General features: G+C 41.0%; 1 protein-coding gene across 4 annotated transcripts in view; it reads left to right on the top strand.

Moving 5' to 3' along the window:
- The first annotated feature begins 2368 nt into the window (after nt 1–2368).
- Nucleotides 2369–23325, top strand: part of C10H4orf51 (chromosome 10 C4orf51 homolog) — a 62396-nt gene continuing 41439 nt past the window's right edge. For 3 of the 4 annotated variants that reach the window (XR_007137465.1, XR_007137464.1, XR_007137466.1), the window contains exons 1-2: nt 2369–3741; nt 8086–8147. Coding sequence is in view for 1 of the 4 variants with exons in the window: in XM_047798524.1 (XP_047654480.1) it covers nt 3509–3741; nt 8086–8147 (295 nt within the window). In the remaining 3 variants the exon portion in view is untranslated. The remainder of the gene's footprint in view (nt 3742–8085; nt 8148–23325) is intronic. The other variant, XM_047798524.1, reaches the window with a different exon arrangement.

Below are 23325 nucleotides of genomic sequence, written 5' to 3'. Positions count from 1 at the left end.
TACCAATTTAGATAGGTTTCCTTGGAAACTAGCATCCATTAACTTAAGTTTCTTCACTTTGGGGTCCACTCTATACCTCATCTTTGCCTATTTCTATTTCCCTCTTCCCTATTCCACCCCCGCCCCCCGACACACACACTTCTATAAGAGCTGTGTGCTTTATTTTCTCCTTTCCTCTGATTATGGACCCAGAAGTAGAAGGATAAAAAGTTTAAGAAGCATCTTATTTGATTGACTTGACCCTAGTCTTTTTGCCACAGAGTTTTTTTGTTTTGGTTTTTGTTTGTTTTAAGGGCCTAGACTCTAGAGAGAATTGAAGAGAAAAATAAATGTAAACCCAAAAGAGAATCTTTGTAAGATTAGGGAGACTGATTATATAGGGACGCATTCTATTTGTTTTCATTTTTGTAAAATAACATCTTGGCTCTGATTATGAGTTACATATATTCATTGCAAAACATTTAGAAAATAAAGGAATGTAAAATATAAAAATCACATGTAATCCTCCTACTCAGCTATAATAAATATTAACTTTTTTTGTACAGAGCCCATCAGGCCTTTTCTTATAAATACATATACACACACATATCCTTTTTATTAAACAAAATTGGGATCACAGAGTCTACACGTTGTAATCAGCTTCAGTTTTCAAATAGTAAACAAACAAAACCAAAAATAAATTTCAGGGAAGAAAAGAAAGAAGATCCTTCCCTTTAGGCTTCTCCTCTCTAATCTGATCCATTTCCCTTTCCTGTTCCTTTGAGCTTTATCCTTTTATTTCCATCCAGTCCTGGTTGCAGCTGGCTCCTTGTTTTCTGTGTCTTGTAAACCATGTACCACACAGTTTTTGATGAGTTACCAAAATGTCCAAATCCCATAATTGATAAGCAAGAAGAAATTATTCCAGGATCAAGGTCTGAGGATTAATATTATTATAACTGACAGACTCAGTTATTAACTATAACAAATTACGTATGCTCAGTCAGCTATTGGCCACACTTACCTAAATATGAGAATTTGGCATCTTAGGGAGAGGAGACAGATTCTTGTTGAGATGCACATGGGATCTTTTTTCTCAAAAGAATTCTGCGTGTTTTTGGCCTTTTTATTACTTGGGTTTCATCTTAGAATAGCATCAGTAAGTTCCTGCCTGACACATCTAGTCTATGGTGATATAAATCCAAATAATAGTTACCTGTGAGGGTTTGCATATGTGTATATACATGCTGTTTTGGCTGGAAGGGAACAAGAATGTTACATCTGGGTAGTAAGTCCATGGATGTACACATACATAAAGGTATATTTGTGTACTTTACTGTTTGATGTTACATCTCAATTTTTAAAAAAAATACTGCTTGATTCACCTTCTTGCCAGGCTGTCAGTGGTTTTGGCTGGCGATCTATTCAAGATCTAGTAAATCCCAGAGACTACAGACCAGCCGTTGTCTTGGCCATAGAGAACTCTAGCCTTTTGAGTTCCTTAACTGTTGCTTATATAGAACAGCAATATCCAGAGATGCTCCCTACCCCTTCAAATAAGTTTAGGAAACACTGCCCCCCTTGAAAGATTCACGATGTTTGTTGAAATGTGAAAGGCCCTAAAAGTACTACAGCAGAGAAACGTGCTTTTCCCAACTTGTCCTAAACTTGCTTAACCATGAAATTCTTTTAATTAATACGTATTAACACCTCATTAAAATAATCAGTCTATGTTTAGACAGAAGTCTGGTCAAGGCCTGCCGATTAATACCTGCCCCCCCAATATCAGGTGACATGTGCGCCACCTGCTGGTTTTATTGGGTATGAGGTCACTCACTAGGGAAGCTTTTATTTTCCACTAGATCACACTCACAACCCAGAATTCATTGTCACAGTGCTCTTGATTATGTCTTTTCACTTTTAACATACCAGGGACTGAACAATATCGCTTGCCATAATTTAGTTAGAAAAGGGAGTTTTTTGTGCCAACCCTCAATATGGAAGTCAAACCGTAAAAACCAGCACTGAATACCAGTGTTCTAGAAAAGTGAAGCATCTGATAAAATGAGAACAAAGAATGAGAACAAGATCCTTTAGAATTGTAGGATTTTATAGACTAAGTACTTATGTTAGTAAACTCAATTAGTCTGTTGTATTTAGTCTCTCAAATTGCTGATGAAGCATGGGTTCGGTCCCCAACCCAGCACAGTGGGTTAAGGATTCAGTGTTGCTGCAGCTGTGGCATAGGTCGCAGCTGTGGCTAAGATTTGATCCCTGGCCTGAGAACTTCCACATACCGCAGGTGCAGCCATAACAAAACAAAACAAAAAACCCCTAACAAGTATTTACAGATAGTTTTACTCTCAAAAAAACACAAAAAACAAAAAATATATACCCTGTAGTGTGTCAGCCTCACTTTAAAATACTTTAAATTCAGCTCCTGAATTTCAAAGATCGATGCCTCATATAACTGTAGAAATATGTTGATTCCGGGGCTTTTCCTCAGACCTATAGTCTGTGGCAGGGGAGGATGAGGCTTCTGCAGGTTTAATATGTCCCGTGGGTGCTGATGCCAACACCTATGGAGATGATGGGTCTAGCTTGTAAGTCCGGACTTTTGTATTTACAAAGAATCCCAAAGTTTATGTGAATGAGCACAGAGGGTTGAAAACTTCTGAGAATTGATAAAGGACAAGTGTAGAACACTCAATTTTGATTTGCTGCTGAATTGTTTATTAATGCGGAGAAGGACAGGCAACATATTAACCAGGTTTAGAGTAATTATTAGTGAAGGATGGAGGGAAGCAGACGAACAGAAGACTGAACATTACAATTTCTCAACCGAAAAAAAGGTTCACAGTGGTATTTCAATGACCTCAATTCTTTGCCCTGGCTTCTCTTTAGAACCTTCCAAGAGTAAGCTTTTAAAAGTTACCAAATCCTGGGCCCTGCTCCATATCAATTAAATCAGAATCTATGGGGGCAGGGGATGGGGTGTTTATTTTACCAGCTCCTGAGGTGACTTTCATGTGCCACCAGCTTCAGCACCATTGCTCTGTGACATATGAGAAGTTGTTTGAGTCACCTGCTATTGTTGACATCATAAGCAGGGCTTGTTTGCCTCCAGATCCTTGGAGGCCAGGAAATGAATGTTTGGCACTGTCCTTTTATCTCTTGTTCCACCTCTTAAACCGCTGTGATTAGGATTCGCTGTTTTGTTTAAAGCGGTTGCCACCTGTTTTCTCGCCATCATTTGTAGCAGTATATTGCTTAGAGCCAAAGCCAGAAAGTTATATAACTTCTAAATGTGCTAGTTATAATGGGGGAGGGGGATGGGACTAGTATTTGTGGAATTTTGTGGCCTGTTGCTTGGCAACTTTAAGAGAGTTAAGCTTCTGCCTTCTGTGAACTGTCAGAGTTACATAGTTTGGTGAGCCCGGTCAGTTACTTCTTGCTACAGAAAGGAAATTAATTCTTCATCATGGAGAGGGCTTGAAAAGTCATCATTCAGAGCAGGCCATCTTTAGCCATGTCACACTTCTTCTACTTGACGCCACAAATTCTTCTGCCCTTCAGCCCTCTTACTTCTCAGGAGTTTGATGTGATCAGACATAAGGCTGGAGCATCGTGGCAGAATGAAGCAAGATGGTCAGATTCTTCTGTAACAACATATTCGGGCAGTTACCGGAAAAAACAACTGGGTGATTCCACGTGTGGCCGACTTTCTCTTAAAGCAGGACAGCACTGGCCTGAGTGTAACCAGTAAGATTCCTTTGTCATTCACCCCTAGCTATGTCACTCTAACTAGAGGAGAATGCTTTTAGGAGAAGGGTATTGTCACCCCTGAGAGACTTCCTAGACTTTCACTCTATGTATTTTTCTGGGTAAGTCTCTGGGAAGAAGAGCTAAATGGCAGTTACCGGCTGAAATTATGATTGTAATCTCTATTTAGTACTCCTAAAATTATGTACAACTGTCTTACTCTTTTAGGGCAGGGGGCTATGCCCACAGCATGTGATAGTTCCCAGGCCAGGGATCGAATCCATGCCATAGCAGTGGCCAGAGCTGCTGCAGTCACTGCTGCAGTAACAACCGCAGCTGGTTAAGCGGGATCCTTAACCCCCTGCACAACAAGGGAATTCCACACCACAGGGATTCCAGTCTTTGTATTTTGCATTTGCATTGCATCAGTATGATGACACTTCAATTAAGGAAGTCCCTTTGCTAATTCTGTAAATTTCAAGGCCCCTCTGGGGCCAGCTAAGGGAATCTTCAAGCTCTACTGGGGTCCTCTCTGGAAACAGTGTTTGAAAGCTGGTATCCAAATAGAACCACAAACCAGCGTAGGAAAAAAAAAAAATGTTAACTGAAAAAAAGGCAGAATTACAACATCTGGTGAAAATGTACAGAACTTTTGAGTTTATTGCTTACTCAAGAGTATGATCGTTTCGTGAATCATTCCATCCAAAGCACCCAGGGAAACTGCAAACCACAAAAGAGCACAAGCTCGTGAGGTTTACTGGGTTTTGGAACCTCAGAAATGTAAATATGTCCTTTGCACTACTACTGCTTATATTATAGGCCGAGAAACAGCCAGGGTTATAAATGAAGATGAAAGGCAGATTCAGCTCATTTTGAAAGTACTGATTATATTCTAAATTTGCTTTTGTTTTTAATCTTTTTCTTGGTTAATTTTAGCCCCAAGGAGAAATGTCTTAAGTTCTGCAAAAGCTGTTTGATTAAAATTTTGTAAGGCTATAAAGAGACATTTGTACACCACTATAAAATCAAAATGGTCCGAGGGAGAGTACTGAATAAAATATGAAGTGGCTGTTCATGTAAAATGTGTTAATTCAGGAAACTAGTAAGGAATAACAAAACTATTTTATATTCATTCACCTTATTTATTCACCACATACATTGAACACCCATATTGTGCAAGACAGAAAAAACCCGGTAGAAGTTCTGATCATTTGGTTCTGAATGAGTTTTAACAGCAAATATGTAGAACTCATAACATTCAAAAAGAAGGATCTTGCATTGAGAGAATGGAGATTAGTGTGGAACAGAACTTAAGCTATTACGGAATACTGTGTATCAATTCTAGTTGCCTGCCAAGGTTATAAAAAGGGGAAATGTTGGGGTTGCATTTTGGAGTTCCTAAGATAGGGATATGGTTCAAGTATAAACCTTTAAGTTTTAATACTTTGGGGTGTGCTTTCGCTTTTGTTTTTTTTTTGTTTTTGTTTTTTTTTTGGTGTTTTTTTGTTTGTTTGTATGTTTGCTTTTTAGGGCTATACCTGCTGTGAATAGAAGTTCCCAGGCTAGGGGATGAATCAGAACTGTAGCTTCCAGCCAACACCACAGCCATAGCAACACAGGATCTGAGCCACATCTGTGACCCTCACCTCAGCCATAGCAACACAGGATCTGAGCCACATCTGCAACCTACACCACAGCTCACAGCAACATGAGGCCAGGGATGGAACCTGCATCCTCCTGGATACTAGTTGGGCATCAAAACAAGGAAAGTCTGAGAAACTGACATTACTCTGCAGAGCCTAAGGAAAGAGGACCCAACAATGTGGAGCATTACTAGAACTCTGCTACCTTCACAACAATCCTCCCAACCAAAAAATGTCCTAAAGTTACAATTTTATTTAAAAATGAAGAGGAGAGGTGTAGAGGAGGGCTGCTATATATGGCATGGTCAGAAGGCAAGAAGTAGTAGGGTTAAGGAGGGACATTTTATAGTGAGAGAAGGGGGCACAAGCTAGGAAGGTAAGACAACCTTAAATTTGCCTGCATCAAAGAACACCATCTCCCAACTTTTTATTAGGTAAAACTGAGGGAGCTAAAAGGAGAAAAAAGCAAATCCCTAAATCAGCATTTTACCACACCGGTCTCAGTAACTGGTGGAAAAAGCAAATAATCAGCAAGGACACATCACATTTGAACAGCACGATTAAGGCACTGGTCCTAATCAACATATCAAGCAAGAGGCCTGAACCCACCAACTGTGCGAGGTATAGTTGCCCCTTGAACAAACCCAGGGCTTAGGGCGCTGACCCTCCTCACAGTTGAAAACCCAGACATAACATGCAGTAGGCCCTCCGTATCTGCCACGGGTCCTCCATTTATCCACAGGATTGGATATCTGAGGATTTGGCCAACTGTGGCTGATGAAGTACCATAGTATTTACCATTGAAGAAAATTTCTGTATAAGTGGACCCACGCAGTTCAAGCCCATGTTCATGGGTCAACTGTATATCAGAAATGCAAATTAGCTTACTCAGGTAATCTTCCAGGAAGGTTAAAATTAAAAAGATCATCAATACTGGAGTTCCCGTTATGGCTCAGCGGTAACAAACCCGACTAGTATCTGTGAGGATGCAGGCTCCATCCCTGGCCTCGCTCAGTGGGTTAAGGATCTGGCATTGCTGTGGCTATGGCGTAGGCCAGAAGCTGCAACTCTGATTTGACCCCTAGCCTGGGAACTTCCATATGCCCCAGGTGCGGCCCTAAAAAGACAAAAAAAAAAAAGAAAAAAAGAACATCAGTAATAAGTGTTGATGAGGATATAGAACAATGAGACCTCTCCTGTACATCTGGTGGGAATGTGCACTGAATTGTTTGCTTTAGGAAAAGCATTTGGTCTTGTTCTCTGAAGTTGATGGTATAGACATCCTAGGACTTAGCAATTCTAAGTATATACCAGCATTGTCAACATATATGCCAAGAGACATGTACCAGTACATTCACAGCAGCATTTTTCATAATAGGTAAAAAAAATCCAAACCCTGAAACTGAGCCAAATGCAGAATATACACTATTGGTCTACAGCAAAATGGATAGGCAGTGGTGTGGTCATACAGTAATGCACAAACTATGGTTACACTCAGTCATGTCACAAATATAACGCTGATGTCAAACATACTGTATTATTCCATTTACGTAAAAAATTTTGAAAAAGCCCAAACCAAACCATAGTGTTTGGTAATGTATGCTTGGGTGATAAAATTAAAATATATAAAGAGAAGCAAAGGAATGGCTCAAAGTCAGGAGAGCAGGGTCAGGAAACTGGCCCACTGACTCTCTGTCTCACTTAGACCTCTGCCCCAAACCTACTGGGAAAATAACTACTGGAGCTGGGCTTAGAAACGTGCCTCTAAACATTAACACCTTTGGAGTTCTTCTGCGGCACAGCAAATTAAGGATCCGATGTTGTCACTGCAGTGGCTTGGGTTGCTGCTGTGGCACAGGTTGGCTCCCTGGCCCAGGAACTTAAACATGCCACGGGTGTGGCCAATAATAATAATAATAATGCTCTCTGGTGATTCAAATACTGCAGTAGGAGCATGTAGAAGAGAGGTGCGGAGGCCACCAACCCCTCTCTCAGGGATGGGTAGGGCTGGTCTGTGGGTGAATATGTGTCCAAGAGCATTTTAGGACTGTTTAGGCTGACGTCAATTCCACTCTACCCCTACCTTACACAGTTCCAGGTTCCTGGAGCTTGGAGATGCGCCTCCCCCGAATCAAAGGCCCTAAAACAATGGCCATCCTGTGTTTCCCTCTAGAAATTGTTGGCTCTGTGCTTCCCACCAAGCCAACTGCTTGCCTAAAAAAGACTGTCACGTCTGGATTCAGGGAAACTGAGATATAAGTATGTTTCCAAGGATAAACAGAGCATCTTTGAGCCCCTAGTTGCCCCATGGCTATTAAGTTCTAAGTTTTCCTGAGAAACCAACACAATTACTATAATATTTCCTTGTTATTCATAGCACTTGTTTTGAAAACAACTCCCTGGAGAAAAATGCATAAATGCTGTTAAGACAATTATGAACTTAATGTTTGAGATTTTCATGTACAAAATTTGAACATGTTACCTTTTTATGACAAATCAGGGAACAAATCACTAAAGACAGAAAGTGCAACTTGGGTTGATTTCATGGAATTTTATGGTTGGGAGTATGGCAAAGGGAATAGAAGAAGCCAAAGTTTAAAAAAGTCAAATGAAAGGATGAGTGAAAAACCGTATCAGTCCATCGGCTGTGACTTATAAATCCCTGGACTTATAACTTCTTTCTTCTACTTGCTTTCTTTAGGATGTCACTGCCAAACTACTTCACCTGCAGGGCGGCTCTCCACAAGACCGCGGACATTAAAGGTAAGTGCAGGGTGAGCACAGCCCTTGGTAACTTTCGTGGTCTTGATTGTTGTCCAGATGGTTTCCATGTGCCTACTTGAAGGCAAGGTGTCTTTAGCAAGAAAACGAGTGGTGCACCCTGGATCTGTCACTCTTAAAAATGATAGTTATTCCAGGGCAACACTTTTCCTCCTCCACTTTAGTCCTGGAATGTTCCTTCTGCTGGAGCTTGAAGCTCTAGGTCCTGGAACCGGAGCTTTTACTGGGTCCATCAGAGAACTGCGAAGAGAATTTGAACTACTGTAAACCACCAACTAATAAACTCCATTTACTGATGATAACTGCCTCCCCCCATTTTAGTTAAATTAAGGTAACACTAATTGCTATAGTAGGTAAACCTCCAAATTCCAGTTGCTTAACTCAATAAAAGATAGTGGGGTTTTGTTTGTTTGTTTGTTTTTCATATAAAGGCCCAGGAGGGTGTTTTGCCAACAGACTTCCACATGGGGATCTGAGGATTCAGACTTCCTTTATCTTGGGGTTCCACCATCCTCTGGGGCCCCAGAGCCCTGTGTCTCCATCTGGCAGGTGGAGGGATAAGGGGTAGGGAAGTCGCACTTGCTTTTTCACCGTTTCAGCCTGGAAAACACTTGCATCTCAGAGGCTCAGTTCCGGCGGGAGGCGTGGTCTCCAGGCCCCGCCTCTGTGCCAGGACTCCAGGGCCTGGCCCCCCTCCCTGGGGCCTCTCCCAGTAACAGCTGCACACTGGGAGAGGGAACAGCTGGCCGTCCTGCTATACACTCTCCTATTGACGAAGAAACAGAATAGGTTTTTCCCATGTAATTTCCATCTCTCAGGGTTGAATCTTCGAAGGTTGAATAAGACCAATGATTGAAATCTCTTAAGATTTTTAAGCACTTTATAAAATATTCAGTTCATATTTTTGTTGTAGTATTTAGAGGTTCAGTATGTACCCCTGTGTTGTGGGGGTAGGGTGGATGGTGTAAAGAGCCATTCCAAGGCCTTATGCGTTTCTCCTAAATGATGGTCTAAAGGTATTTTTTGTTGTTTGGGTTTTTAGTGGGGCCACACCTATGGCATATGGAAGTTCCCAGGCTAGGGGTGGAATGGGAGCTGCAGCTGCTGGCCTCTGCCACAGCCACAGCAACGCCAGATCTGAGCCTCCTCTGCGATCCACACAGCAGTTCAAAGCAATGCCTGATCCCTTAACCCACTGAGCAAGGCCGGGGATGGAACCCGCATTCTCATGGACACTAGTCTGGTTCTTTACCACTGAGCCACAACGGGAACTCCCTGGAGTAAAGGGTTTTAACCGCTGCCTGGGATGCTGCCGGGTTTCTTAATAATTGGACTTTCTGGGAAGAGTATATTTGAGATGGGTTTTATCTATATTCCTCTATGGTTTGTTGAGGTAAGAGGACAGGACAGCTAACCGTCTGTGCTATTGTGAAAATCAGGAAAGACCTTCTTTCTCCCCTCTGCTACTGCAATAAACATAAAATTGAAACACACTGCATGACTCAGAGACAAATCTGAGATAGGGAAGGGGAATTAAATAATTTTCCACTGTCCAATAGGTACTGCTTTGTTTCCTGTCTCCTCTCCTGCCTATCTGGTAAGGTGTTGGTAGGAGGACAGGAAGGAGTACCTCAGTGTGTGTGTATGTTCATAATAATGACTTACTAATGGTCTTTGGCCACGTGGCCTTTTTCACTCTCCTCAAGTGGCCATTTTAATTTAACTGATGATTATTCTCTTCATTAAGAGGTGCTGGTACTTCAAGGTAGGATTATTTAATTTGACCAAAGGATAATTTCCCTTTGTAGCTCTTTTCAATGTCCATGTCTAACTTTTGGATTATCAACTTGGTGCTAGAAGCTTCAAATGAAGAGAATTAAAACATGAAGCCAAAGATCAGAATGTCAGTACGAACCCACTGGATAAATGTGCTCACCAGTAGTGGACATTGGTTTGTTGACTGTCTTTTGGTGGAAATATGTCCATTTGTAGAAATGCAAATCAAGTGGGCTGTTCTTAGTCATCAGAGGATAAAGGCTCTCAAATTCCTTTTCATCGCTGCCTTTAGTTCAATCCATTTTTCTGCCTACACTCAGGTGGTTTTCCTTCAGCATTACTATTAATTTTCTCTCCTAGTGATTTGGTTGTGGCTTTTCCCTCCTTTGCCCCATCATGTTCAAAGAACAAAGAAACAGCTAATAAAAATTAAAGTCAAGGATCATAAAATTGCAATACAACAAATGGAATTTGTTCTACAGTTTACCTTTCTCTCCCTCTACCCTCTGCTAAGACAGATTCTAGCAAATTTTAATTAAAAAGCCTCTCTCCAGCAAAAGCCATGTATGAAGGGAGAGGTGGGATGTGGACAGTGCCGAGGCTGGGGAAGCACACACAGGCTGTCCCTGTCCTTCCTCGTGCGCTTAGCCCCATGCCTGTGTCATTCTAAGATGAGCCCAGGTGACACAAGCAAAAGAGCACACTGGCCTCTTTGATTCTTGCTGTTTCAGGAGACATAATGTGTATGAGGGGAGAGGTTACGTCTAGGATGATCACATCAAAGCCCAGATGTGACAGCATCTGATGATCTTGGGCTGTTCCCTAACCACACATAACAAACTCCAAGTTCCTAAAGCAGCTACTGGAACTCTCTTTCTGGTACATTGCCTTTTACAAGGATGACAGCATCCAGGAAAATATTTACAAGAACCAAAGAATATTCTAAAAAAGCAATGCGAATATGGTTTGTCAAGTTACCTCAAGAGGGTTTGTGTCCATTTTTAACATCTTTTTGCGCTGTTCTTTCACTCTCACTATTACTGTCCTGTGGAGCCTTCTCCAAACCTCAAAAGACTTCTAAAAGTAGTAAGAACTCACCAGACCACCCATAAGTCATGTCTTCACACAGGGAGATCTTAAACATGACGATGTTACTTCTCTGTTTCCTGTTGCACTTGCAATAAAATCTCAATTCCTTACTGAGGTCCATAACATCTCACAAGAACATGACCCTGCCCATTTGTCCAGTATCACTTCATGCCTTTTCCCTTTTGCTCATTCTGTACCGATTACATTGTCTTCCATTAGGAATTTGAAACTGCTAAGCCATTTCCCACCTCAGGACCTTTGCACATACCTTCCCTTTGCTGGAATGCAATTATCCTGGTTCTGCTGAGCTATATTCTTTCAGTTTGAATTTAAATGTCATCTCTTCAGAGAGCTTTTCCTTGGCCACTATATTTAAAGCCAGTTCTTCACACTTTCTATTCTTAATTTCTTAGTGCCTAGTTTGCTATGTATTACTGTATTTATGTACTGGTTTATTTTTTCATTTTCTAGAACATAAGCTTCATAAGGGCAGAAACTTGTCTGTCATATTTGTCTCTGTATCTCCAGCACCTGGAACGGGGCTCAACACAAACCAGATGCCCTGTCATTATATTTTGAACAACAGTTTTTATGGACTTTCCGTGATGGGCTTTTTCTTTCCCACAATCTATTTCCTTATAGAGGGAGTTTCTGACATATAAGTTGGCTTCCCAAAGGGAATTTAGAAAGTACTTTTCAAAATTAGAATGTAATTTTCATAGACGCAACCTTTTAAACACTTGTGTGTCCAGTGGCAGGCTTCCGCATCATGTGTATTAGCACATGAAATTGAAAAACTGAGTGACTAGATTGCATGTGGCACTGTGGCATGTGCATGAGAGTCTAGTTCCCCACGTTCCTCTGTCTCACACTCGGGTTCTGTGAGAAGCCGCGGGAGGCACAGCCACACAGACCCAAATCTGAAACATACACATGCAGTCTTGTAAACAAGTGATGGCGAGTGTGATCTGGGGTGAGTAGGAGAGCAGAAAGAGGGCAGGAGAAAAGCTGGTACCTGCAGGGCCTAAGGCAGGGGGGAACACCTTCCCCTTCATTGCGATGTGGGTGTTTTGTGGTGTCCAAATTTGTCTACCTTCTTTCCATAATGTCACAGAGATGTCCCCCCTAGTGCTGTTCTGGGATCATTTCCAAAGCTTCTTGCTCCTGGAGGGGGGGGCCCAGAGTGAAGGGCATGCCTGAAGAAAGGGGCCAGTCCCAAAGGTTTGCTAGTCTGTCTGGGGAGGGAACAACTGGCTGGCCCTGGGGTGGAAGGAAAGGGGTGGATAGCAGCCAGACCAGGCAGCCTGCCCTCAGCTCTCCTGGGGGAGACTCACAGCTCCCCAGTTCAGGCTCCTCCCCACCCAGGCCAGCTCTTCCCAGGCAGAGGCATGGGGGAGCCGCGCCTCTCCAAGGCACCCTCTGCTCTGAAGTCCAGAAGTGGGGCCAGCAGGAAAGACTCTCACCTCCTCCACCTCAGTTACCTGGAAAACCCCAGAATGAAAGCCTCCCTCAGTAACAGAAGGCTAATTCTAACCTAACCCCTCCTGCATGTGACTCTGTGCCATCCTGCGCCTGTCACCTGAGTTGTTTCTCCCTGAGGTTCCAGATTTTTCACTCCCACCACCTGCACTGAGAATGTTCTAGCACTTTCTCCAGCCATCGCCTCCCTCCCCTGTGGCCTGATGGGGACTGATCTGACCGTTCCCCTCCTGGTGCAAGCCTTCCAGGTCCATTCTGTTGGGGGAGCAGAGGACCCCTCAGGCTTCAGCTTGAATGCCCTCCCTGTCTCTCCCCAGGGCCACTCTTATGTGCCTTCCACTGTTAACAAGGCAAGCTGCCCTTGCGACACAGTGTAGTCCAGGAGGGCGCTGGCCAGGCTGATCACTGCCCTCCTACTGTGGCGCCTGACAGTGCGGCTGCCTGGGGTGAGCATGGAAGGCAAGCGAGGTGGCCTAGAACAAGGCTCACCCGCCTTGGGGTTCCCGCTTTCACTCCGGTGTGGGCTGTCCGGTGTGGGCTTAGAAGGTGTTAGGGACCTTCTAATGCAGGGATTTAGTTTGTCTTCTGGCTAATTCGTATGCCTGGCTGTGGGAAGTGCATGCATTGCTTTTACACTACAGAAAGAAGAAAAGCTCACATTAGCTGCCGGTAAATCTTGACAGCCTCGGAAGCAGTTTGCCCGGGACTGAGATAGGCCAAATGATGGCCAGCACACCCCAAAGAATCCCAGGATAGGCCCCTGGACCCAGGAAATACCAATGTGCCTTTCAGGTGTTGGCAATCTTGTTTTGCTCGCTCTCTCTCTTCGAAATTAGGAAACAGTCTAATAAATGGTTAAGTGTGTTTGCTGGAAAATATTCAAGTGTAAGGCAACAGTTTCCAAATTCCCTGCAGAGACTGGACACAAGGGAACATTGGCAGCCAAGCCTGTTATTAAGAAGGTCACAAGATGCCATCTGTTACCGTGCATACTTTGCTGTTCAAGCATAACATCAGCCAGGAAGTGGCTGCAATTGCTTTTGCCCGTGAACTTAAAAGATAGCACAGCAGTGGGTACTGCCGTGATTCCAGTAGGCTTGTGTGAACAAACCATGGGTCCGCCTATGGGAAGAAGACGTCATTTTTAGGTCTGTCCTTGGTTATGGCTCAACTGTAATTTGGGATGTTGCCGGCTGGTTTTCCTATTTTTTTTATCTGCCTGGTTTTAGCCATCAATAAAATATGCACTCCTTTGCCTATAATTATGAAATTAAGGCAAGTAGATGAATGCCTTATTCTTTTATCCATGACCTAAACTTTTTTTTAATTCATAGAAAAGTCGAAGGAATAGTACAATCAGTATTTGCCTACTCTCAGTCTAGATTCACTAGTTGTTAACATTTTGCCTCATTTGTTAACATATAGTTTTAGCTCAGTCTCTCCCTATTGATACTTGTATATAGTACTTCTTTGCTGAACGATTGAGCATAAGTTACAGACAAAATCACAGTATATCCTTATATACTTCAGCGTGTACTGCCTAGGAGTAAAGAGTGTTTTCTTATATAACCGTAATAGTGTTATCACATTCCAGAAACCTAATACACAGACCATTAAATGCCTTATTCTTAAAAATCTGTCAGGAAAAGATTCGTTCTGTCATCTATCCCAACAATTAGCCATTCTCCCTTGAAGACACCTCTGAGAAGTCTGATGAAATCTCTGGGCCCTATCTTAAGAAAAAATATCCATAAAGACACTTCTACGAGCCCACAGTGCATACATCTTGAGTCTCTCCAGGGTGTCCCTGGACTCTAGGTTAAGTGTTGTTAAGCTTTGATCTAAAGTCTTCTCTTTTGTTCACATTGTGTCTCAATGGTAACAAGCCCAACTAGGATCCATGAGGTTGTGGATTTGATCCCTGGCCTCGCTCAGTGGGTTAAGGATCCGGTGCTGCCATGAGCTACGGTGCAGGTCTTAGACGTGGTTCAGCTCTTGTGTTTCTGTGACTGTGGCGTAGGCCAGCAGCTACAGCTCCGATTCAACCCCTAGCCCGGGAACTTCCATAAGCTGCAGGTGTGGCTCTAAAACGAAAAAAAAAAAAAATGCTCCTCTTTTATGTACATACAATTTAAGACCACAGTACTCAGAAAAGGTTAAAAACGATTTCTCCTCACTTTCCAACATTATGTTTTGTGCTCATGAAGCTTCATTTCAAGGAACTTGAAGTTTCAAGGAGCTCAGAGCTGGGCAGGTAGGAGATCTTATCATCCCCTAATCTGAGAAAAGAAAATGGGATCACGAACACAGCTGCGAGCTGTCCTATGGCAGACACCCGTAGGTGGACTACACGATTAGAAGACCCAGAAGGATATTTCCAAACTTGAGCTTCTCTGCTGAAAGTGTGGATGGCTCACAAACCCACACTTGCTTTCTTGATAATTTCTTTCTTTTTTTTTTTTCTTTTTCCATCCATGCCCACAGCAGTAGGAGTTCCTGGGTCAGAAATTGAGCCTGTGCCACAGCAGTGACCCGTGCCACAGCAGAGACAACACCAGATCCTCAACCTACTGAGCCACCAGGGAATTCCCTTGTTAATTCACTTTTAAAACCAAATACCTATTGCACTGCATCAGGACTGGCACATTTTAGGATCTAAGATGTAAGGTAGAATTTGTTGGCAGTTACTGACATTGTTAATTTCATCAACAAAGTTTTCCGGTTTGGTTACTGGTGTAGGACTAGTGGAAGCAGGGAGGTGGATACCCTAGCAACCAGGGTAACATTAAATGTCTTAATGGAAAGGCCAACTGCAACCACCAAGGTCAAGGTGCACTGTGGACTCTATTTTGTCAACTGTTAACTTGCAAAGGAAAAAATCAACAGCTCACCATACTCCAACATATGTGAGCTTGTTGGTGCTCCTCTCCACAAACAGACTGAAAAAAAGGAGAAGCATTTCTAGCTCGGTTAGAAAAATGACCAAGTCTGGCTAAAAGATGAATGTAACTGCATAAGTCCCCTGTGCAGGGGTGGAACACAGCTCTAATGCCTGTTTCCTTCCTAGCCTATACTCCATCAACTGCCTCAAAATTACTTTCTATAAAATGTTTGTGTTATATTATGGAATTATATTGTTTACTAATTAATGACTGTCATATAATTCTTAAAGGGTGAGAAAAAAATAGGTAAAGCCTCCGTCAGGCCTATGGGATTTATAAAAGTCTTATAGAGCTTTGAAGGGCTAAGGATTCACAGCCAAAGGAATAATCAGAGCTAATTGTGCAGAATAAACTTCTTAGCCATCTGCTTTAATTGTAGATATGAAAAAGTGGGTTTTTCTTGAATTTAGCCAAATAATTATTGAACTCTTTGACTTTAGCTTAAGGTATCCTGTTTTCTTAAAGTTTGTCAGCATAAAATACCCAAACAATGAGTATTTGCCAAACTAGTCTCCCTCGACTCATCTCTGTTAACCAGACTCCATAATATTGTGCCAAATCAGACCCTCTTTTTTCTTTTAAAATCAATTTTTATTTTAATCAAATTTACGTTTGTCTCTTATTAATTCTTTAATCAATATACTCCAGAGAAATCAACATGATTAGTCATTAGGAAAATGCAAATTAAAACACAGTGGGGCAGCTCCTGCTGTGGCACAGTGGGTTAAGGCTCTGGCATTGCTGCAGCTGTGGCTCAGACATGACCCCTGGCCCAGGAACTTCCATATGCCATAAGAGCAGCTGAAAAAGAAAAAAAAAATCTCTCTCTATATAGAAAAGAATAATAAAATATATGGTAACAAATCATATATATATGATATAAAATATCATATAAAATATATATGATTTTACTTAAAATTTTAATTCAGGGAGTTCCTGTCGTGGCTCAGTGGTTAACGAATCTGACTGGGAACCATGAGGTTGCAGGTTTGATCCCTGGCCTCACTCAGTGGGTTAAGGATCTGGTGTTGCTGTGAGCTGTGGGGTAGGTCGAAGACGCAGATCAGATCCCACATTGCTGTGGCTGTGGCGTAGGCCGGTGGCTACAGCTCCAATTAGACCCCTAGCCTGGGAACCTCCATATGCCGCAGGTGTGGCCCTAGGAAAAAAAAAAAAATTTAAATTTAAAAAACCCAAAAAACGCAATGATATACTACTTCACATCCATAATAATGGCTATAGTCACCAAGACATAAGATAAATGTTGGTGAGGATGTGGAGAAACTGGAACCTTCATTCATTGCTTATGGGAATGCTGAATAGCCACTTGGGAAAACACCTTGACAGTTTCTTTAAAAGTTAAACAGGAATTCCCATTGTGGCTCAGTGGTTAACGAACCCAACTGGTATCCATGAGGACGTTTGTTTGATCCCTGGCCTTGCTCAGTGGGTTAAGGATCCTGCATTGCTGTGGCTGTGCTGTAGGCTGGCATCTGCAGCTCCAATTAGACCCCTAGCCTGGGAACCTCCATATGCCACAGGTGCAGCCCTAAAAAGACAAAAGACAAAAATAAAATTTAAAAAAAAGTTAAATTTACCGTAAGATCCAACACTTCCACACCTAGGTACTCATTCAAGAGAAATGAAAACATGTCTATACTCAGCCATAAGAAAGAATGAAATAATGCCACTTGCAGCAACATGGAAGGACCTAGAGATTATCATACTAAATGAAATAAGTCAAAGAGGAAGACAAGTATATGATATCACTTTTATGTGGAATTTAAAAAAAGATTGGAATGAATTTATTTATGAAACAGAAACAGACTCATAGATACAGCAATGAACTTATGGTTGCCAAAGGGGAAAGGGGTATGGGAGGGATAAATTCAGAGGATGAAATTAACATATACACACTACTACACATAAAATAGATAAACAACAAGGAACTACTGTATAGCACAGGGAACTATAATCAATATTTTGTAATGACCTACAAGGGAGAAGAATCTGAAAAAGTATAAATAAATATGTATTTATATACACACACATATATATATCTGAATCACTGTGCTATACATCTTTAACACAACATTGTAAAAATATAAAAAATTAAAGTGAAACAAAGACATCCACAGATAAATATATAAGCAAAAAATAAAACACATGTCTACACAAATGTTCACTCTGGTATTATGTATAATAATGAAACCTGGAAAGAACCCTTACATCCATCAGTTGGTGAATGGAGAACAAAATCTGATATATTCATACAATGGAATCCTACTTACCAATAAAAAGAACAAAATACTAAAATAGCTAGAATGTGGATGAACCTCAAAAACATTATGCTAGATAAAAGAAGGCAAACATAAAAAACCACATAGTGTATGATTCCATTTATATGAAATATCAAAGAAAGGCAAATCTATAGATAAAGTAGGTTAGTAGTTTTCTAGGGCTGGAAGTAGGAAAGGAGATTAGCCATAAATGGGCATGAGGGATCTTACTGGGGTAATGAAAATGCGCTAATACTAGATTATGGTATTACAGTGATGGTTGCATAACTTGATAAATTTACTTGAATTCATTGAACTGGAGACTTAAAGTGGGTCAGGTCAGTTTTATGGTGTGTAAGTTATACCTGAATAAAAATGTTAAAAATGCACTAGAGCTTCCTCAGACCTTGAGAAAAATGTATAGCTTTAGAATTTCAGCATAGAATTGGGGGGCCTTCTGATTCTAGGAGTATAAGCTGTGCATCATAGAATGTTCCAGGCATAGGTTTACCCTTACTTTTGGCTTCCAGTTCTGCATGGAAAGAGTAATCATAACAAAGGGTAAAAAGCTGAATAGACTGAAAAATCAAACTCTCCTTAGATCCATAAGAGGTGAGGACACAGGACAAGCTTCTGCCCTTCAAATTGGAGAAACAGACAGGTGAATACAGAGTCACAGCTCACCAGAGCAAGTGGAAACCACCACAAGAACTAGTTCCAGAGTTAGAATATCTGAACAGTAATTGACAAATTGCTGGAAGCTCAATGTAGACAAGTCTGAGAATTAAAAATTCTAGAAGGATCCAGGCACAGGGCAACCCCTATAATATTGTGAGATTCACCTCCAGGAACTCGACCAGGTACCCACAGTGGAAAATCCCCTTGTGCTTCCAGCTTGAGGAGGGGAGATATTCTTAACAAGGTCTACCCTCAAGAGAAGCTAGTTAACCAGAGCCTAATCTGCCAGGCTATCGTCATAGCCTGACTGACCTGGAGAAAGGGGGACTACCCAACTCCAGGCTACTTTAGCTATTATGTTCCACTTAAGGGAGGAGAAAACAACTTATAAAAATGTGTGAAGTTCACAGTCCAGAGGATCCCCGAAAGGCTAAGACCTAAGTCTAGGACAATAGGATGCCTCCCCTCCCCCACACCTTACCAAATAGGGTCCTATTTACAGTGGTTCCTTTTACCTGGTGCATCATGTTGTGCTAACAAGAAAAATTACAAGGCAGGCTGAAAGGCAAAAACACAATTTGAAGCGAGAGATCAAGCATCAGCATCAGACATGGGATGTTGGAATTACCAGACCAGGAATTTAAAACAATTATGGTTACTATTCTAAGGGCTCTAATGGATAAAATAGACAGCATGCAAGAACAGATGGCCAATATAAGCAAATAGATGGAGATCCTAAGCAGGAACCAAAAAGAAATGCTAGAAATCAAAAACAGTATAACAGAAATGTAGAATGCCCTTGATGGGTCTCTTAGTAAACTGGTCACAGCTGAGGGAAAAAAAAAATCTTTCTGCTTAAGGTTTTCTCAGGAGGAACCTCCAAAATTGAAAGGCAAAGAGAACAGAGACTGAAAAGACCGAACAGAATGTAGAACAACTGTAAAAGTTGTTTTGGGAACACTAGAAGAAGAAAGAAATAGAAAAAATACATAAAACAATAGTGACTAAGAATTTCCACAAATTAATGTCAGACACCAAACCACAGATCCAGGAAGCTCAGGGAACATCAAGCAGGATAAATGTAGAACAAACAAAACCAACCAAAAAACCCTACGCCTCAGCATATCATTTCAATTATAGAAAATAAAAAAATTCTGAAAGAAGCCACAAGGGAAAAACACCTTACCTATAGAGAAATAAGACTCATATCCAACTTTCTGCAGAAACCATGGAAGCAAGAGGAGGGTAGAGTAAAATGTTCAAAATATTGAGAGGAAAAAAACCACTAAGCTAGAATTCTGTACCGTGAAGGTGTTTCTGTTGTGGCTGAGGGAACATAGTGTCCAGGAGGATGTGGGTTCAATCCCTGGCCTTGCTCAGTGGGTGAAGGATCTGGTGAGCTGTGGTTTAGATTGCAGATGTGGCTTGGATCCTGAATTGCTGTGGCTGTGGCAGTGGCATGGGCAGGTAGCTGCAGCTGCCATTTGACCCCTAGCCTGGGAACTTCCATATGCTGCAGGTACAGCCCTAAAAAGGCAAAAAAGCAAGCAAACAAGCAAGCAGGAATAGCTATATTAATTTCAGACAGAGCAGACTTCAAAGCAATGAAAATTATCAGGGATAAAGAAAGTCATTAAATATAATAGTAATAAAGGGTCAGTTCTCTTTATAATACATAATAATCTTATGTATTATGTTAAGAATACATAATAATCCTTAACATGTATGTAAACTAGCAACAGAGTATCAAACTATATGAAATGAAAATTGATAGAAATGTAAGGAGAAACAGATGAATCCACTATCAGAGCAGGAGATTTCAACACCTCTCTATCAGAAATGGACAGATCTTCAGGAGTTCCCATCATGGTGCAGTGGAAATGAATCCAACTAGGTACTATGAGGTTGCAGGTTTGATCCCTGCCCTCGCTCAATGGGTTAAGGATCTAGCATTCCTGTGAGCTGTGGTGTAGGTCACAGACTCAGCTTGGATCTGGCATTGCTGTGGCTGTGGCTGTGGCTGTGACTGGCAGCTACAGCTCTGGTTAGACCCCTAGCCTGGGAACCTCCATGTGCCACAGGTGCAGCCCTAAGAAGACGAAAAAGAAAAAAGAAAAAAAAACAAAAACAGAAAGAAAGAAAGAAATGGAGAGATCTAGAAGGCAGAAAATGAGCAAGGACATAGTTGAACTCAACGAAATATCAGTTAGATGTAATCAACATCTATTAAACCACTTTATCCAACAACAGCAGAAAATACATTTTTCTCAAGCCACATGGAACATTCACCAAGATAGACTGCATTCTGGGTCATAAAATATAGCCTAACAAATACTTAAAAGAATAGTAATAAAATGTCTGCTTTGAGACCACAGTGGAATGAAATTAGAAATCAGTAACATAAAGGCTAACTAGAAAATCCTCAAATACATGGAGATTAAACAATACACTTCTAAGTAACATATGGATTGAAGAAGAAATCTCAAAAGGAATTTAAAAATATTTTGAACTAAATGAAAATGAAAACAACATCAAAATTTGTGGAATGCAGTAAAAGCAGTGCTTAGAGGAAAATATATAGCATTGAGTGCATATATTAGAAAAGAAGAAAGATCTAAAATCAATTTAGTTTCTACCTAGGGAAACTAGAAAAGGAAGTGCAAATTATATCCAAAGTAAGCAATAAGAAAGACGTGATAAGTAGTAGAGCAAAAATAAATGAAATTGCAAACAGGAAATCAAGAGAGAAAATCAAGGAAACAAAAAGCTAATTCTTTGAAAAGATCAAGAAAATCGGTAAGCCTTTAGCAAAGCTAACTAAGAAAAGATTGAAAAAGAACATAAATTACTATCAGGAATGAAAGGAGGGAAATCACTACAAAGCCCATGGACATTAAAAGGATACTAAAGGAATACTACGGACAATTCTACACTGACAAATTTGATAGCCAAGATGAAATGGATCAATTCCTTGAAGATATGAGTTGCCAAAACTCATACAAGAAGAAATAAGACAATCTGAATAGGCCTATATCTTTTAAAGAAATTGAATCAATAATAACTTTCCCAAGCAGAAAGCAATAGGCATACATGTTAATTTTACCAAGCATTTAAAGAAGAAATTATACCAATTCTCTACAATCCCTTTCAGATGTTAAAAGGTGAGAAAAGTCTTCCTAATTCATTCTATGAGGCCAGAATTACCCAAATACCAAAGCCATACAAAGACATTATACGAGATATACAGAAAATTTTATCTCATGAACACAGATGCAAAAATCCTCAACAAAATATTAGCAAATACATCCAACAATGTATAAAAAGAATTATGGGAGTTCCCGTCGTGGCGCAGTGGTTAACGAATCCGACTAGGAACCATGAGGTTGCAGGTTCGGTCTCTGCCCTTGCTCAGTGGGTTAAGGATCCGGCGTTGCCGTGAGCTGTGGTGTAGGTTGCAGACGCGGCTCGGATCCCGCGTTGCTGTGGCTCTGGCGTAGGCCGGTGGTTACAGCTCCGATTCAACCCCTAGCCTGGGAACCTCCATATGCCGTGGGAGCCGCCCAAGAAATAGCAACAACAACAACAACAGACAAAAGACAAAAAAAAAAAAAAAGAATTATGCACCACAACCAAGTAAGATTTATCTCGGGTATGCAAGGATGGTTCAACATTCAGAAATCAATTAATGTATCCATCACATCAACTGGCATCTGGCAAAATTCAACACTTATTCTTGATTTTAATTAGTCTCCGTAAACTAGGAAAAGACAGGAATTTCCTCAACTTGATAAAATCTACAAAAACCTACAGGCAACATCATATTTAATGACAGAAATTCAAAGCTTTCCCACTAAGATCAGGTACAAGGCAAGTATTCTGTTACCACTCCTTTTAACATAATACTGAAAGAACTAGCTACTGCAAGAAGATAAGGAAGTGAAAGGAATAGAGATTGAGAGGAAGAAACAGAACTGCTTTTGTTCATATATGACAATTTCCTATGTAGAAAATTCAAAAGAATGGACCAAAAAAAAAAAAAAAAAAGTTCTGGAACTAATAAATGAGCAAGGTTGCAAGATACAAGGTTAATATACAAAAGTTGATTGCTTTCCTATTGCCAGGAATGAATTTAAAATTAGATTCAGTGCAGTCTCAATCAAAATCCCAACAAGTTATTTTGTGGATATCAAAAAAAAATGATTCTAAAGTCTATAAAGGGAGGAATAGATGGGCAGAGCACAGAGGATTTTTAGTGCAGTGGAAATATTCTGTATGATACTGTACTGATGGGTACATGCCATTATACATTTGTCTAGACCTATAAAATATACAACATCAAGAGTGAAAGAGTGAACTGTAATGGAAACTGTGGTGATTATGATGTTACAGTGTAGGTTCACCAGTCCTAACAATGGTTACCACTCTGGTTGGGGAATGTTGATAATGGGGAGGCTATGCATGTGTGGGGGAGGGTGTATATGGGAACCCAGTGTAGCTTTCAATTTTGCTGTGAACCTAAAGCTGCTCTAAAAAAATCTTTCGAAAAAGAAGAGCATTTGAAAGGTTAACTTTTCTTTTTTACGAGGGAGTGGGGACATAAAGAATTATTTTGTAGCTGGGAGTTCTCACTGTGGCTCAGAGGGTTAAGAACCCAACATAGTGTCTAGAGGTTGTGGATTCAATCCCTGGCCTTGCTCAGTGGGTAAAGGATCTGGCATTGCTGCAAGCTGCAGTGTAGGTGGCAGATGCATCTCAGATCTGGTGTTGCTAAAGCTGTGGCAAACGCTGGCAGCTGCAGCTCCAACTCAACCCCTAGCCTGGGAACTTCCATGTGCCACAGGTGCAGCCCTTAAAAGAAAAAAAAAATTATTTTGTAGCTGGATTAAAATTTAAAATTAGGGAGTTCCTGTCATGGCG

This window comes from Phacochoerus africanus, chromosome 10 (assembly GCF_016906955.1).
Source record: "Phacochoerus africanus isolate WHEZ1 chromosome 10, ROS_Pafr_v1, whole genome shotgun sequence".
In the NCBI taxonomy this organism is placed as follows: Eukaryota; Metazoa; Chordata; class Mammalia; order Artiodactyla; family Suidae; genus Phacochoerus; species Phacochoerus africanus.
Note: the sequence above shows the minus strand (reverse complement) of the source record. Positions and strands in the feature narration are given on the sequence as shown.